Source organism: Molossus molossus, unplaced genomic scaffold (assembly GCF_014108415.1).
Source record: "Molossus molossus isolate mMolMol1 unplaced genomic scaffold, mMolMol1.p scaffold_m16_p_5, whole genome shotgun sequence".
NCBI classification, from domain to species: domain Eukaryota; kingdom Metazoa; phylum Chordata; class Mammalia; order Chiroptera; family Molossidae; genus Molossus; species Molossus molossus.
This window is the reverse complement of record NW_023425388.1, coordinates 61,231,535-61,249,647: the sequence shown is the minus strand read 5'-3', so window position 1 is coordinate 61,249,647 and position 18,113 is coordinate 61,231,535. Positions and strand designations below refer to the sequence as shown.

Genomic DNA, 18,113 nt, shown 5'->3' with positions numbered 1-18,113 from the left:
ATAAACTATATACTAGAGCATCAAAATAATGAGAGAAAAGCTGTAATTTTTGTAATGGAACCATTCTGAAGGAAATACAAAGTGTTGAGCTAACTTAGTCAAGGATGAAGCAACATTCTCTGACTCCACCCCACTAGCCCAACTGGTTTAAAAAATAATAATGCAGCTTGGAGGGGAGGGGGAGAAAGTAGGTGGATTTAGCAAAAAAGAATGCTATTATTCAGTTATTTAACATGGTTGTGAGCACAAGTTATTAGTCTAGAGGAAAAAAGGGTCAGTGTATGTTTTCAGACATAAAAAATGCTTACTTAGAAGATGTCTTCTAGTATTTCTTACTATATTTTTATCTATAAAACTGTACATATTCAAGAACTAAAGCCTTAAAAAATCTCTTTGGGAAAAGAAACCTAATGTATATGCGTAACTCTCAATGATTTGGCTTATTTTCAAAATCTCTTTTATTTTTGGAAGGATTTATAAAATCAATTTATAAAAATTTCCCTGTATACAGAAATGGTTTCATAACGTTTTTACTAATGAAATAAAAAATAAATTATGAAAACTGCCACACTGTAGAAAACAAGCATAATTGGTTATAATAGTCAGAATATCAGGAGAGGTAGTCTGTGGCTTACTCTTTAGAGAAATTTAGAAAATTGAAATAATGAAAATTGTACTTAAGTTCTTTATGTCTCAAACCTACACTCGCTCCTCATGGCAGTAAGACTGACTTTTCCTATGTACCCCCCTGTTCATAGCAGCACTATTTACAATAGCTAAGATTTGGAAACAGCCCAAGTGTCCATCAGTAGACGAATGGATATAAAGCGGTGGTACATATACACAATGGAGTACTATGCAGCTGTAAGAAATAAAGATCTCTTATCCTTTGAGACGACATGGAGGGACCTGGAAAGTATTATCCTAAGTGAAATAAGCCAAGCAGAAAAAAGATAAATACCATATGATCTCACTTATATATGGAATATAATGAACATAACAGTCTAAGGAATACGGTAGACCCAGAAACATGGAAGTAGGGCACAGACAGACATCCCTCAGAAGAGGGGGTGGGGGGGGTGAGAAGAGATAAACCACAGAACTTATATGCATGTATGCATGACCAATGGACATGGACAACTAAGCCGGGGACAGGGCGGGGGTTGGGTGGGGAGGGTGGTGCCAATGGGGTAAAAAAGGAGAAAATCTGTAACAAAAAAATAAATAAAAATTAAAGACAAAAAAAAAAAAAGACTGACTTTTCCTTACAGTAAAATAGTGACAAGATTTTCCTCTAGAAACGAACACAACTGGATATATGTCATTCTAACATTTATTCTATATATGCATTTGAAAATGCATGGAAAAAAAGCACTTTAGATAAAAGCACCTAATCAAAATAAGTCTTCCAGTGATGATGAATGTTTAATCTTGGTGTGTACCTGAGCAGTCATTCTGACCCTAAACAAAATGATCAATTAGGATTATTACCTTCAACCTTCACTTCAAGTCCTCACCTTCTCCCCTATATCCCCAAACATATCCTAAGCAAAAGATCTATAACATATTCACAAGATATAAATCTCACATAACTGCCAAAAATAGCAATCCCAAGGATATTTGCATTTTGACAGTTTTCAATGCCCTAAGCCAAAGAAATAAAGCTTTAAGCAGAATTTCAAGGATCAGCCTTGGGATGAAAAAGTACTCTCACTTAAAGAGGTATTTTGTAGGTTAGTCTAAATTTAGGAAAGAAAAGTAAGTGCTAGTCTGTCCAGACGAGTTTAAAATTTTTCTATTTGAAAACCAAATCAAGCTAGGTTCATGGCTTTAAAAGCCATAGAGAATTTCTTTATTGGTGGCAAAAGCAGCCAAGCAAACAATGATTTTTAATCATATTGCAAATGGAGGAGAGAATGAGGTTGGGAGCTGGGAGACTGGAAGAGACTGTATAATAAGGCCTAAAAAGATGAGGGAGGCTATAAGGAAAATAGAGCCTATAAGAACTGGTAGTTCTCTCCACACAACCTTTGATAATCAGTTGATAAGTGACTCATCACCTTCTTGACAATTTAAAAATAGATAAACATATGCAAAATCTTTTTAATTGCGGTAACTATTTCAATGCATTCTTTTAAACTAAGAGCTTATAGTGCAGCCGGTGTGGCTCAGTGGTTCAACGACAACCCATGCACCAAGAGGTCACCAGTTCGATTCCCAATCAGGTTGTGGGCCTGATCCCCAGTTGGGGGCATGCAGGAGGCAGCCAATCGATGTTCTCTTTCATCGATGTTTCTATCTCTCTCTCCCTCTCCTTTCCTCTCTCTCTAAAAATCAATAAAGAAGAAAAAAATAAATAAAAAAATACACTAAGAGCCTAGAAAGAGAAAGACTTGACATGGGCAAACTTGAGGGCATGACACCCTCCAAAGAGAAAAGCCATTTAAAACATGAAAGAAAGAACAGTAGCCCTGGCCAGTTTGGCTCAGCAGTTAAGAGTATCGGCCCTTGGACCAAAGAGTCACAGGTTCGATTCCGGTCAAGGGCACATACCTTGGTTTTGGTTCGATCCCCAGCCCTAGTTGCGGTCATCTGGGAGGCAGCCAATCGGTGTGTCTTTCTCACATCTTTCTTTCTCTCCCCTCCCCCACCCCGTCCGACTCTGTCTGAATCTGAAGATGGGTGGAAAAATATCCTTGGGTGAGGATTAAAAAAAAAAAAAGGTTAAATCTTCCACCCAAAAACTTGAAACAAGAACAAAAAACAAAGAACAGTAAAATAAATAAATAAATATGTAGAGAACATATTTGTGGTTCTAAATATGTATTTCCAGATAAGTATCTTGGTTATAAGACAAAAATATCTTACTCTCTTCAGAAAAGAATCTATAAGAATCAAGAAAATGAAGTAAATAAGGAAAATCTAGTCCCTTTATATCAGTAGTTCCACCTGGAAGGTGATGGGGTTGGGGGTGGGGGTGGGGGTGGGGTGATACAGGACCAACAGGGTAAAAGTGAGGGTCTCTTCAAAAGTAACTTTTCTCTGTTATGGAACCATAGTGACTGGTTTGCCCGGGTTCCTCTTAACTCCTTATCTTCTAAACGTATTCTCTTTAACATGACAACTCCATACTTTGCTTCAGTCCCTTTTAGATGTTACCAAATCCATAGGAAGCCTTAGTAGCAGAGCAAGAAAAACTCAAAAAGGCCAACAGCTACTGCTCTGCTTCTAGTCCCATTATGCATTAGTAGTGATCTCACAGGTGTACTCTGGAGTCACAGAGACTTGAGCTGGAGGTCTTGGCTCCGTCATTTACTAAAATATATAAATTTAGAAAAGTTTCTTAATTTCTAAAACATGGGAACAGTAATGGCTCCTCTCTTTCAAGAGTAATGTGAGGAATAACTGAGATAGTTAACAAACATTTCACACAATATCTGGTCTTCAAGAAACCCCATGGCCTAGCACAGTTGTTTCCCCAAACAGTGAGATGACAGAATTGTAACCAGCACTTTAAAAAAGTATTTACTAGAACAATATAGAAAATAGCAGAGTGCATGCAATAAGGGTAAGCACTGTTTCAAAAATCTTTTTTTTCAGACACATACATTCTCTCCCTCCCCTTCCTCCTTCCTTCCCTCTCCCTCCCTGCCCACGCCTCTCTCCTAAACTGGGCCTCCAGTAGTTTTTGTGTTGCCTTCCCTAAGTAACTTTCAACAGACAGCACATCTAGCTCTCTTCTTCAGGGCATAACAGCATTTTATTTAAACTCTACAACACTTATTACAGTGTGCTTGCTTATATGTATGTCTCTACCATCAGAATATCAACTCCGAGGAAATTGCCTTTTATCACTTCTGTATTTCTGGTACCTAAAAAATACTAAAGGCTCAGTAAAATGTCATTGAATAAATGAGTAAATCATCAATATCTAATAGGTATTAAAAAGATACAAAAATGGTTAACCACTTTCACTTATCATTATCTGGTCAGGTTTTATTATTATATAGAAAGTTAAATTGAGCTATAAGTCATAATATAATAAAATATTTCTTTTGCCCAAGGTGCCTAGTGTACTCCCTTCCATCTGAAAGTGATGAATAAATGCGTCTTTAAGAAACTGAAATGGCGCCCTGGCCGGTTTGGCTCAGCGGTCAGAGCGTTGGCCTGCAGTCCAGAGAGACCCGGGTTCGGTTCCCGCTAGGGGCGCGTACCTCAGTTGCAGTTTGTCCCCGGCCCTGGTTGGGCCGTGTGGGTGGCAGCCACTCGATGTGTCTCTTTCACATCGATGTCTGTCTGTCTGTCTCTCTCTCCCTCCCTCCGTCCCTCCCTCCCTCCCATTCTATTTGAACAAAATATCAAAAAGTGTCCTCCGGTGAGGATAAAAAAAAGAAACTGAAATGGGTGGTTTGTATTGTAACAATCTTGGAAAAACAGAACATCAAAGTGTACAGATATGTAGCATAGATGAAGTTTTATCTAAGGAGGCAAGCCACATTCGTGCTTCCTTGTTAGGGGCAAAGAAAGGCAAGGAAAGTTATTAGACAGAAAAGTGTGCTTTGTCTACATGACAAGCTGTCCGAGGACCCCCTTTCATGGGTGCTGCAGACACCATGAGAACACATCTCAAGAACAACACCGAGCAGGTACTGGCTTAAGTACTTAATAGAGAGAAATATGAAGAACTTTAATATTTTTTATATTCATATATTATCACCAGCATTCTCAATTCTATTTAAATGTAAGAATCAGAGTTATACAAATTCACCAACTCTTATTTTTACAATACCACAAAAAGCAAAATACTAAAATTCAATTCTAAAAAAACACGTTTACCATGTTTAGGGACCTCACAAATCACAAGTTAACCATCTACTAAATCAAGATTACATATAAAACTATCCCAAAAAACCAATAAATAAATGTTTGTTCTAAAATGGGTTCCTTTACAGTGATCTTCTGAAATATTTGTTTCTAAATAATTAACAACTTAACTGAAAAACTGAAAGTTTCCAACTTATTAGGATTACAACTTTGATATAGCAAGCTAAATGCAAGAAAGAGTAAGAAAAAAAGTGGTATTACTATCTTAGGGCACAGTCATTTTGCTCCCATCCCTCAGACTAATTAATGTAAATGACAATTTTACCCACTCTAAACTTATTAAACATTTAAGAAAACAGCTATTTCACAAAAACTTCCTTTTGTCACTTTAAATATATTTTAAGTTATTATAAAAAACCCTACTTCAAGGTTATGTATTAGGCTTAGACATTAAAGCCAAATCTTAACAGTTAACATTGATATATTAAAAGAGGAAAAAAGATGAGCTATAACATATTCTTTAGAAACAAAACTAATGAAAGTAGCAACAAGTTGTTGCTACTCATTAAAAATTCTTCCCTATATCTGAAATGGTAATTTTAATGACCCTAGTAAGGGTGGCAACACTCACCAGTATGAATCTTCTCATGTCTCTGTAGCAGGTACTTCTGTATGAAACGCATGTCACATTGACTACATTGAAATGGTTTTTCGCCTTAAAATAATTTCACATCCACAAATTAGTTACTGGATAAAACACAGTTTATAGTACTATTTCTGAGGAAAGATAAATCTTAGAAGCCTAAATTCTGGAAAATTCCATATTATCCATATGAAATGTTTTAAACTGTTCATTAAAACTTAACAGAATTTTACTTCCTCTCAATTTTCCCCAAGGTTTTAAAATTCACATCCTCACAAACACACAAAAACATGACTAAATCAATCTATAGTATTTAAGGGATTAAAAAAAAAAGAAGTAAAACAACTTAAAATAGAATTTAAAAATCACAAGGCTAAAAGGACTCTACAGGTTATCTAGTGTCTTCAACATCTTTTCTTCTTTTTTATCTGGAGGAGATCCACCCGCACTGTTCTCCGTGGCTAACCATTACTTCATGACTGTTTATTTTCTCCAGAACCTTCAGAACTTTCTAAACATCCTTAAAAAAAAATACTGTATCTTCAAATGTTCCCTCTCTGCTGGAGCTTTTCCTTTTAAGGAAAGTATTCTTTGGTCTGCTCTATGCAAAGAAACTTGACAGAAATCCTGAAACACTCCTTCATTACTTTCTTGCCTTCCTTTCACCACAGCTTCTTAAAAGAAAAGTATATCTTATGTCTCAAATTCTTCACTACCCACTAGTGCTTTAACCCCACACTCTACTTTCTTAAAAGCTACTCATTATCTCCTTGCTATTTATTCTAAGGTGTTTTTTTCCTCAGTTCTCTATATTCTCTGAATGTTGTACCATTATTGATCATACCCTCCTTTTTTTGTCTTCTGGGACAACTGTTATTTTTCTAGTTCATCAAAATGACCTTATTAGTGCCCCCCCACCTTAATTCAATCTACATGTCTAATCTGTTTCCCCAAAGATCTATGATCAGTCTTTTAGTTCTGCCCTCCACAACTTCATGTTCTTAATTATCATTTTTTATATCTGATTCCCAAAACATATTTCAAACTCCATCTGGATGTCTTGCATAGAAAAATAAATGCTGACAGGCTTTCAATAATACATTCTTTAATTGTTTCTCTAGCTAAAAAGAACACATTAAGCCAAATAAGTGTCTAATTAAGATTAATTAATTTTGCACATCCATGCCAACTGTTTTCTCATTTAAAAATTTTCCTGGTTTCCTTCTGACATTCTGGCCTTATGAAATCTCTGATTTGAAATGCCAGGTTAGCTATGGTCTTAGGAATGAATGACATTTACACAAAGATGAAAATAGCAAAGAAAAATTTAATGGCCATTAAGCCCATTTTAACTCAAGAAATACCTGTATGAATGAAGACATGTCTCTGTAAGTGATAGTTCGTTCTAAAGGCAGCATTGCAGTGCTCACAAACGTGAGATTTAGGGGTTTTCAAACCAAGTGATCCATCCTCATTTATTGTAAGAATCTAGTTTAAAAAAAGGCAAAACAAAAGAAAGAAGTTTTAAAAACGTAACACTAATTTATAAAAAAGATAATGCCTTTTAATGCAAACAATGGTCACCAGAGATTATGAAATATTTTTTCCTAAGTAATTTTGAAAAAGCTGTTAGAATAATGTTATCATTGATTGTAAAGTACAGTGTGACTCAGAAAGGGTAAAGGTCACTAATAAAACCTTGGAAGCTAGTTAAGTAGGATCTCAGTGCCCTGCCCCCACCTCTCCAATGCTGATGTCTAATAGAGTCCCTAACTGTTCTCTGTTAGGGTGAGTACAGCTTTATTTTCTATTTCAAATTATTACACACATAGAACAAAAGTCTTCTGTTTTAGACAAAGAGCAAATAAATATCAATTGGTATAGGACTGGTTAAATAAATCATGAAAAATGTATATAATTTAATATCGTGTGGTTATAAAGTTAAATGAGAAAGCTATTATTTATATAGAAAGAGGTTAAGGTTTATTAAGTTAAAAAAGCAAGGTTTAGTATCCAGTAATAATTTTTTCTAATTTTTGTATACAAGAGAATATATATATTTGTATATACATAAGAACTATTTGAGAAGGATGTACATAAAATGTATATAACCTCAGTTGTGATGGCTGGGGAACTTGGCAGATGGGAGATAAGGTGGGAGAAAGATTTTACACTGAATATACTTTAAAAACTTTTCTAAACCACATAAATGCTCATCTATTACATTTTCCTCCTTTTTTCTTTTTAAAATGGGAAAACAAAGTTTTCAAGTCACCCTAGGTTAGAATTTAGAGTCTGTTTCAGTCCAGGATCTCTAAGGTTATTCTAGGACTACTAAACTATTATTAAGCATATTCCTAACAAAAAAAATACTTGTTGAATAAATAAATTTGAGTAGGTATGGGAAAGGAATATAGGTGACCAATAAATCAACATTATCTTCTTAAGGCTGAGAATATTGTGGGCCTGATCTGGACAGTGCCACAGAGAAGCCACATTTAGGCTTCATGTATTCCAATTTATCAAGCCTTTGTTCAATGAACAACATTAAACTGCCTTCCTTATAAGACAAGTAAGTGGCAGAGTAAAAATAATCAATGATCCCTTTTTTTAATATTAAGGAGTGAAGAAAGCCGAATATGATTTGAAAATAAGCAAATAAAACTAGGAGATAAGATCAGGAGGGGCAAGGCAAGTGAGAGGCAAACAATACTAGAGGTGGGGACATACAGAGTGGGAGCAAAGGAACTGTGACCACACAAGGTAGAAATCTAGGAAACATCTTAACAAATGCAAAGGCCTTTTGGAAACTGATTAAGGCCTGTAAATACACAGCTATCCCTTCCTCAAACCTAGAAAAAGGAAGTAGGCAAGGAAAAAAGGCTTTAAATTAAAAAAAATTTTTTTTTACTTTAAGTTTAGGAAAACAATTCACCTAGACTGTATGTAAATCAATGGTAATTATTATGCAAATTATACAGGGCAACTGGATTCTGGCAAATTGCCAATGTGGTCAACAATGCTTCAAAGTCTATGCACAAAAGTCAGAGGGAAACACTTGGCAGGCGAATGAAAGTGGGTGTCACAACTTCCTGAAGAGAGTCGGTGAGAATAAAAAGTTGCATCTCTGGCCAAACATTTTTTTTCAACCCTTCCAAGTCACAAAATAATATGCAAGTTAATACTGCGCAAAACAAACAAATAAAAACACAAAATGTTTAAAAATATTTCTAACATAAAATATTAACAAAAAGATATTAAGCATTTAATATAAAATAGAACTATAAACAATATAGTACCAGGTATTTTTTCACATATTGATAAATAAGAAGATCCATGTGCCAAAAAACACGGCAGCTCAATAGCTTTCTGTGGTGTAGCAACTGCAAGGAAAGCTTTGTGAGGAACAAATGTGGCCCAAGTTACTTCATGTGAAACGGATGTACACGGCCTTTTGAGGAAGAGTTAAGGGGTTCTAGGTCATTGTTTTCTGTCACTAGAGGTAATGCTGCCTTTCACTGTGGATTCAAGCCTTAATTCAAGGTAGATTTTATGGATGAATCAACTAACACTGGCTTGTGAATAGCAGACTGAAAATTCTAGTGTATTTATAAAGCTCAAAGACAGAAAAATCAAATTCTTAGGCATTTTATATTACTTTTTTCTTTTCTTTTCAGGCTAAAGTAACAAACATCTTTGTATAAAGGACACACACAAAGTAAAATTCATCTTGCCTCAGAAGACCACCAATGGTCCTTCCAATCTGTAATTTGTTTTAAATGTAACTATCTGATTTTGCCTGTTTTACTCATCACTATAAACCCAATGTCCAAAACAGTGAGAGATGCTATACACGTCTATTGATGTGGTTACCTGCCGTCCATGCCAAATATCTTCACAAGCTTACCACTTTATTCTTTTCAAAACTTTTTGTAAGAAATAATACTTTTCAATTTTTCAATGTTACTAAGTAATGTTACAGAGAGGTGAGTATGCAAAGAACAAAGTCCCTTATTGGAACAGAAATGGCAAATCAATGTAGGCAAAGTTTTCTTCCTTGGTACAGACTTGGCTTCTCTTTTCTTGTTCACACCCCGTTTTTCAAGATCTTTGAACAGAATGTGTCTAACAGTTAAGCATGTTTGCCTTAGAGATTAGCAGTCTTTCTTGCTACTAGTACCAAAATATTTCTGCTTTTCTTTTTTTCCCTTCAACAAAGAACATTACAACTGAAGAATTTGAAATTTCAAAGTTTAAATGTCATATATCTCCACATGATTTAGCTTGCATCCTGTCATTGATACTTTTGAGGAAACATGGTATATTATAAAGACTAAGCAATCAGGCTTTATGAAGAGTAGAGAAATTAGTAATGATCTAAATAACTCAACATACTTGATTTTTTCTTTTCTTTTTCTTTTTTGGTACATGCCCCTAGTGGGAACTGAACCTGGGACTCTCTGGTCCGCAGGCCGATACTCCGACCGCTGAGCCAAACCAGCCAGGGCTTGGTTTTTTTCTTAATTAATAAATTTAAAACAATTTTTAGTAAATTATTTCAGTGCCAAATGGAACTCAACTAATCTGCACTCTCTATCTCATGGCCCATTAGTAGGTATGTTTTTGTCCTGAGCCAAATATGTTCCCAGCTGGCTACCTATACATACAGTGATGGTTATCTTAAATAATATACCAACGCTATTTAGTCAGGCAAAACACGAAGCTCTGCCTATTCATTGCAGAGATTTTTCAGCCCTCAAGAGACACTGCCACTGAACACCTGAAAATTGACACCCCTCAGCGAGTTCTCTCTTAAAGGCAGAGATTTTTCCATTCTATACGATGCATACTGTATCTAGGAACTACTAAAATCATTAAAGCATATTTTAAACTAATGATTATAGGTTTTATCATACATTCTTAAATCAATCTAAATCTCTAAACCACCAAAATCCAAAAGACAACTTGGAGAAAATAGTTTAAATTTTTCACCTACTATCAGTTATTTTACTGAAATGGAGTGGAAAATGAGATCATCTAAAATTATCTTTACTCTTCAAATCCAATTAGAAATAAAAAACAGTGCAACCCCAAAGTCACACAACAAGATAGTAAAGTTGTCCAGGGCAATAACCACCACACTTGAACCATCCTAGTTATCTCTAAGAGCCCATCCTCACAGTCACTTTCATTCATTCTTCAGAATTTTTATTGTCTCTTAATATTAGATTTTACATATTATCAAATTTCATTTTTAAGTGGCAAGTTTTTGACAGTGCCAGAACATGAAATACATTGGATCATAAGCATGGTACAATAACAGATGTTCAGCATAACTACTCTGAATTTTAGAAAAGGCTATTTCTCTCATGTTTTCTAAATATTAGACAAAGAAGTATGTGATATTTTTTAAAGAAAGGTTTGAATCAAATATTGTTAAGCTGAAGTTTAGTTCTGTGGAAAAACTGTTTAGTCAGAATATATAATTCCATGGGAAAATTATATAAATAAAATACTATTATCTTCTTTTACTCATTTTCTTCTTCATTTTTCTCTTCAGGATTATTTCCTATTTCCACCCCAGTCTGATAATCAATACTTCATCTTCAAAGCCACTTCTTCCACAATCACGTTAGTATACAGGACAAGTGCTGAGTATATCTATTTCTCTGCTGCTTTTAATTAAATTTTCCCCATTTTATATCATTCAATTTAAAATCTTTTTGATATCAAAATCACAAATCTCTTCTGGGAACCAATGGTATATAATAAATTGCCAGGAAAAGATTCTCTATATAATTTATAATCAAGTTAATTTGTGGACTACGCTCTTCCATCCTGAGTTCAGCATAACTTTGAATAATCAATTTCTATTCAGACCTCCTACAGTGTTATAACAAACAAACCCAGTTCCCTTATTTGGAAAGACACCCTGGCATATCATAGATATGAAAATTATTTGCTGAGAGTGAAAAAGAAGATACAGTTCAAAATAAGAAAAAGTAAATAATTAAAAGTACCCTGCTCTGCCCTGGCCAGTCTGGCTCAGCAGTTAGAGTGTCGGCCTGCGGTCCAGAGAGACCTGGGTTTGGTTTCCGCTAAAGGTATGTACCTCGGTTGCAGTGTGTCCTCGGTTGCAGTGTGTCCTCGGCCCTGGTTGGGTCGTGTGGGTGGCAACCACTCGATGTGTCCCTTTCTCTCTCTCTCTCTCCCTCCCACTCTATCTGATCAAAAAATGGAAAAATGTCCTCAGGTGAGGATAAAAAAAAAAAATGTACCCTACTCTATTTCTTTCAATTACTAGGAAGTCTGAAAGACCTATAAAATGCATACAATACTGAATTAGGACAATATTATTATATTTTACTAAAAATGATTCTTACAGTTAGTCAACATTAACTCAATAATTCTCCTAAAATCTTTTGTGATGGAAAACATTATCTTCTAAACATCTAACAAGTCAATAGCAAAGTCAGGTAGGTGATAACACCTCATTTCTCCCCTGGAAGGCATGGCTCAGCCGTTAGAGAGTTGGCCCAGGCACCAAAGAGTGACAGGTTTGATTCCCAGTCAAGGGCATGTACCTGGGTTGCAGGTTTAATCCCTGGTCCTGATCAGGGCATGTTCGCGAGGCAACCAATTGATGTGTCTCTCTCACATCAATGTGTCTCTCTCTGTCTCTCTCTATCGATTTCTATCTCTATCCCCACCCCCCCTCCCACTCTATCTAAAAAAAAACAAAATATAACACCTCATTTCTCCAGAAATTTCTAGTATCAAGACTTGAGATTCTTAAGCTTGAACATAAATCACAATCCCCCTTGGACTCCTTAAAGTCTAAATGGAAATCCTCTGAAGAAAAACCACTAGGGCTTGGGTATTTTTAAGTGGAAAAGTTGTACAGGTGACTAATGGAGAGCCCAGATGAAGAACCACTGACACGCATGTGCTAAGACGGCGTTAAGTCCATTGAGACTTTTCATACATTTCTAATAACTTTGGTGCTCTGTAATCCTCATCCACAACAGAACAAAAATAGACTCAAAGGGGCAATGGAATATAATGTTAAGTGGCCACATAGGTATAACAATGTAAAAATGAACACCATGCCATTAAGCAGTCAAGAAACAAAATGTAGCCGTCAAAAGTTTTTAGGGAAAGGGGGGAAAGCCCTAGTATCTCAGTCTTCCCAGAGGCCTTCATTACAATACATACAGTCTTTTAAAAATGTTTACAATATCAACTCTAAGACATTAAAAGCTGAGTCATGTTCAAATGTGCTCTATTTAAAAAGAAAACTACAGCGCTGGCCGGTTTGGTTAGAGCATCCGCCTGTGGTCCACAGAGACCGGGGTTCCCACTAAGGGCATGACCTTGGCTGCAGTTTGTCTCTGGCCCTGGTTGAGTTGTGCGGGTGGCGGCCACTCGATGTGTCCCTTTCACATCGATGTTTCTCTCTCTCTTTTCCTCCCACTCTATCTGAATAAAAAATGAAAATGTCCTCGGGTGAGGATAAAAAAAAAAAAAAATACATTAAAAATTTCCAATAAAGTGGTTAAAATAAAATTTGACATTTAAAAGTGATCAGCTTCTATTATATGAAAAATTTACTTTCATAAAACAGCTTATTCCATACAGTATCAAATAACTTGAGCTAGATTACATTCACTAGCTTGATTACCTTCTTCTACAGACATGATGCCACAAACTTATCTGGAAGGAAGCCACATTTATATGGCTATTATAAGCTTTGATGTTTTTACTGGAAGTTTATCACATTACTTTAGTTATATTTCCTGTACAGATCTCCAATCTAACATCACGCAATAGTGACACACACTCAAAATATTCATAATGGCAAAATTCAAGATTTGGGAAAGGTGCTGGGGAGAGTGGAGTCCTCTAAGCATAATAAATTATAATTCACTGATAAATTTCAAGTTGTTTTTTAAGGAATTTAAAATAAGCAACACATTAATTTATAAACTTGAGATAAGATTTTCTTGCTCTTCATACAAAAGGGTAGAAAGAGTTTAATGAAAAATCAGAAGTATAAATTTTTAAACACATGCCTGAGAAAAACAACATTTATCCGGAGACTGTAGACCTGTGTTAAAAACAGTCCGTAACCACTCTCTTTGTCCCATTACATGTAACATATCAAAACAATTTAAAAATAATTGTTTTTGGCCCAGCTGGAGTGGCTCAGTGGTTGAGCATTGACCCATGTCAGGGCACATGCCCAGGTTGTGGGCCTGATCCCCAGTGGGGGGCATGTAGGAGGTGGCCAATCAATGTCCTCTCTCATTGATGTTTCTCTCTCTCTCTCTCTCCCCTTCCTTTCCTCTCTCTCTAACATCAATAAAAAAAAAATTTTTAATATAAAAATAATTGTTCTTGTTATTCTCATAGCCCGTCTGCCATATGTTTCTGGTCATTTCACCCTCCTAAGAATTCCCTAAAAAGACTGCCCCCAAAAGTATTTTCTTATATAAAATATACTTAAACTAGGCCAAATCTTTCATCTAGCAACTACAGAGATTATATAAATACTTCAATAATGCCTTTAGAAATATAAAATAACACATTGTAAACAAATTTATCTCAAATAGAAAGCAAAGAGCTTAAACCCTTTAAAAACCTGATCTATACTTACAAACACCTAGAACATACTACCAAATATACTCTAGTAGAGCTTTGGTCAGAATTTCAGAATACATTACACTCAAGAATAGTACCAGAAAAACAGGGCAATAAAATACCAAAGAAAATGTAGAACTTACATATAATTATGTTGTTTTTAGATTTGAAATAAATTCCTTGTAGATCAGCAGTGAACCCAAAGTAAGATAATCACTATCACAAACCATTTTACAAAAATTACCCCCAAACCTGGTATTGTTCTATAATAAAGAGTCTGAGTTTACTCGTTAATGTAAAAAACAAACAAAAAATATCGTACAAATTGCTCAGAAAAAATTAACCCCAAGAAAAGAGGAGGGAGGGATTTCAGAAAACATGAAATATAATGCCAATGATTACGGAAAAAAAATTTAGTAACTAAAGAAATTAAAATTTAAACTCTACTGAGATACCCATCAAGTTACAAAAAAAGCAAAAGTCTCGTACTCCAGGCTGATGAGAGTGTAGACAGACATACCTTCGGTCACTGCAGGCTGCAACTGGTACATTTCTGGAAGGAGTAACATTATCAAGAAACCTTTTTAAAAATTCATGTTCTTTGATTCTGTAGTGTACAAATATCTATATATAAATATTTTAAGTGCAGTATGATTTAAAATGAAGGCAAAGAGAATATAACTTTCCAAGAACAAAGCAATCATTGAATACAATATGTCAAAAGAATATTATGCAGCTAATAATATCCTTATAAAAACCATTAATAACTTTAAATGTAAAAATAGCTCACACTTCAAGTGTCAAAAATCTGGAAATTCTCTCTCTCTCTCTCTCTCTCTCTGTACAAATTTGAAGACAGAAAGGGAACATGGCAAAAAATCAAGGCAGTTACCTCTAGGAAACATGACTATCTATGGATAAGGTATACTTATGTATCCCAAAAGCAGTGGTATGTTGGTAAATGTTTAACACCAGGTTAAGAAGGCAGGGGGCTGAGAAGGGTTTACTGATTTCCACAGTGTAAATATTCTCACTGTGGCTAATTTTAAAGCTACCAATGATTTTAGTTTGCTCGTTTTTTTTTGTTGTTGTTTTTTAATGGGCTTTTATTGATTTTTAGAGAGAGAGGGAGAGATAGAAACATTAGTGAGGCAGAAACATCAATCGGCTGCCTCCTGCACACCCCCTAACTAGGGACTGAGCCCACAACCCAGGAATATGCCCTGACCAGGAATGGAACCAGCTACCTCTTGGTGCACAGGACAAGCCTCAACCAACTGAGCCACATTGGCCAGGCAAGCTACTAATGGTTTTAGCACTGACTTGCAAAATTCCTGAAAACTTAGCCATCAGCTCTGACAAGCCAGGACCAATGGGCTCCAGCACACCACTAAGTCCAAAAGTATACAAATATATAAATAATGGTAACTGTGACTTAAATAAAAAATGCAAAAACAATTAGCTCTCAAAATAAAAAGGTCATGTTATAATATGATCTTTTTCAAAAACGTTCTTTACTATATGAGGAAAGAAAACAAAAGATGAAAAAAACTATAAAGCTGTAAATACACTGCAGAGCTCAGACTTTGTAGGAATACCAAAATGTTACAAATAGTCAACTATTACTGTACCAAAGAGGGGGAAAAAAAGCAGGCAATTCCTAATTGTATTTACTGGATCACTTGCTTATTATTCATTCACCCAAAAAGTATTTACTGAATATCTATTATGCCTACTATTATTATTCCAGGCTCTTGAGACATAGCTGTGAAAAAAATTAATTCCCTGCTCTCATGGAGCTTACATTCTATTCGAATACAAGTATTCCACAACCTTTTCCTGATGAATAATTGGTACTGAATTTTCCTAAAACCATAATGTTACAATAAGTAAATTTAATATGAATGAAAAGCAGGGCACTGCACACCATCTGCCAGATTTTAAAGAAGAGATAGACACAGGGAAAGAAAAGTTTGCTTTTAGAAAAAAGACTCAGTGAAAGAGAAGTGAAAATATTGAAAGCAATGGCGCACCACACCTCCATTCAGGCATGCATAACTTCCTCCAAGTGAAGCTGAAATTTAGCAAAATTACAACTTTACTAAATCATGTGATACTTTTTACATCTGCCTTATTGTCCAGTCAGGTTCCTGCCAATAAGATTAACCAACAGTCTGGGATTAGTAAATAGGTTAGGGACCACCACCTTAATATATTCTCTTACTTTTGCAGGAGAACGTTGTTTCCGTTTCTTCTTTTTCTGTAAGTCTACTGGCTCTCTGATTTGTTTTTTGTCTCTCATCAGTTGCTCAGATACATCAGTAAAAGTAATTTCCTGCTTTACACTTATCTGTTAAAAAAAACAAAAACCAATTTTAGAAATGAAGAAAGTCCATTGTGACAAAAAAGACAGTGCCATGTTTAATCCTTTGCTAACCCTACATCTATGTGGCTCCTTGAACAGTCTATGTTTGTATGCAAGTAAATAGTTCATTGAATAATTCATTAATAGGCAATTGAAAAATAAGAATCAAGAGTACATAAACTTAGAGTTTTCAAAAGTCCTGGGGAAAGATGATTATAAGACCTACCAGAATAAAGAGGAAGTCAAGACAGTAAAATCAATTTCACTCCCACATTTAAGGAAAGTGATGCTGAAGTTAAAAGCAAAAAAAAAAAAAAAAAAAGGTTAAATTCCAAAAATCAATAAAATATAAGGGGATAAAAGGAGTATCTGGACTTTGCAATGGGCTTTCTCTTAATTTACAAAATATCAGAAAAACAAAATTGTAAAAGTTAGTCATGTCAAAAGGAAGGTAAGACAAACAATAAAATTTCAATTATCTTTAAGCACAACACTTTTGACAATATTTTAGCCAGTGCTTCCTGGCTTCTACAACAAACCATCACCAAATATGTTTATGGAATTCAATATGATTTTAGGCTACCCGCTATGTACAAGACATGATGCCAACTACACAATAAATATAGAAATACTAAAGAAGCATTAAAATATCAACCATATTACCTATCTTCAGATCTCAGCTCTCAAAGATACGAAGAATTGTCCTAAAAAAAAAAACAACAACACACCAGGGTTCTAACACTAATGGTGGTGTTAATTCTCGTAAGGAACTGATGAGGCTCAGTCATCCACCCCTCACTGCTACATTCTCAATCTATCTTTGAAATTAAAACACAAGAATCTTAAAACTAAGAAATGTTCAACTCAACAAGCTATGAAGTACAATAAAATACTTGACCCTTGCACGATGTGAGGACACAACAAAAGTCAGCAACCTGGAAGGAGGTCCTCACCCTATGGTGCTGGTACCCTGATTTAGAACTTCCAGCCTCTGGAATGTGAGAAATTAATTTATGTTGTTTGCAAGCTTTGTTGTTTATAATCTTTGATAATAATTCAGGAAGTAAAAATGTGCTAATGGTTACTTTTTAAAAAAAATACACTAAGAAAGATGCAAAAGATTATAAACATCTTAAAGATTCATAATGTAAAGCTGGAAGACACAGCTGTGTGGAAGGGATTCATGAGGAAAATGCAACATGAGCCAGGGATTTCAGACAAAATAAGGAACTGAAAGCTTTCATAAATTCCTGGAATGTAGACAGTATGAGAATCACAATCAAGGAGAACCATGGCACAAAAGCACGATGTAAAGGATAATGCAGCCAATAATTCCATTAGGCTATAGAATGGTACTATGGATTATTCTTTATGGCTTCTTTTGGTGTCATTATTTGGAACATACAGACATGTTACCATCTGAAGTAATGGGAACTAAAGTGACATACTTGAGCTGGGTATGAGACAAGGAGAAATGATAGCAGACCATCCATAAGTATCTGTTAAACTCCTGTCCTATTTTGCAGTGGCACTAAAGTAGTTCCAACATTTGTCAGCTTATACAGATTGCAAAGAAACCACGAAAATGTAGTATGCTTTTAGTAAAAGTGTCAAGTGCAGTATAAGACAAATGGACAAATA

The 18,113-nt window shown here is 35.2% G+C and overlaps 1 protein-coding gene across 10 annotated transcripts in view; it reads right to left on the bottom strand.

Annotated features, from left to right (window-relative positions):
- The window catches only part of ZNF148 (zinc finger protein 148), a 146,099-nt gene that overhangs the window by 20,408 nt on the left and 107,578 nt on the right, over positions 1-18,113 (bottom strand). For 7 of the 10 annotated variants that reach the window (XM_036243885.1, XM_036243886.1, XM_036243887.1 and 4 more), the window contains 3 exons: positions 16,332-16,457; positions 6,832-6,955; positions 5,456-5,539 (listed from right to left, as the gene is read on the bottom strand). In XM_036243885.1, the coding sequence (XP_036099778.1) occupies positions 5,456-5,539; positions 6,832-6,955; positions 16,332-16,457 (334 nt within the window). Of the gene's footprint in view, positions 1-5,455; positions 5,540-6,831; positions 6,956-16,331; positions 16,458-16,698; positions 16,767-17,135; positions 17,178-17,370; positions 17,433-18,113 lie in introns of those variants that run through there. The other 3 variants (XM_036243893.1, XM_036243892.1, XM_036243891.1) reach the window with 3 other exon arrangements.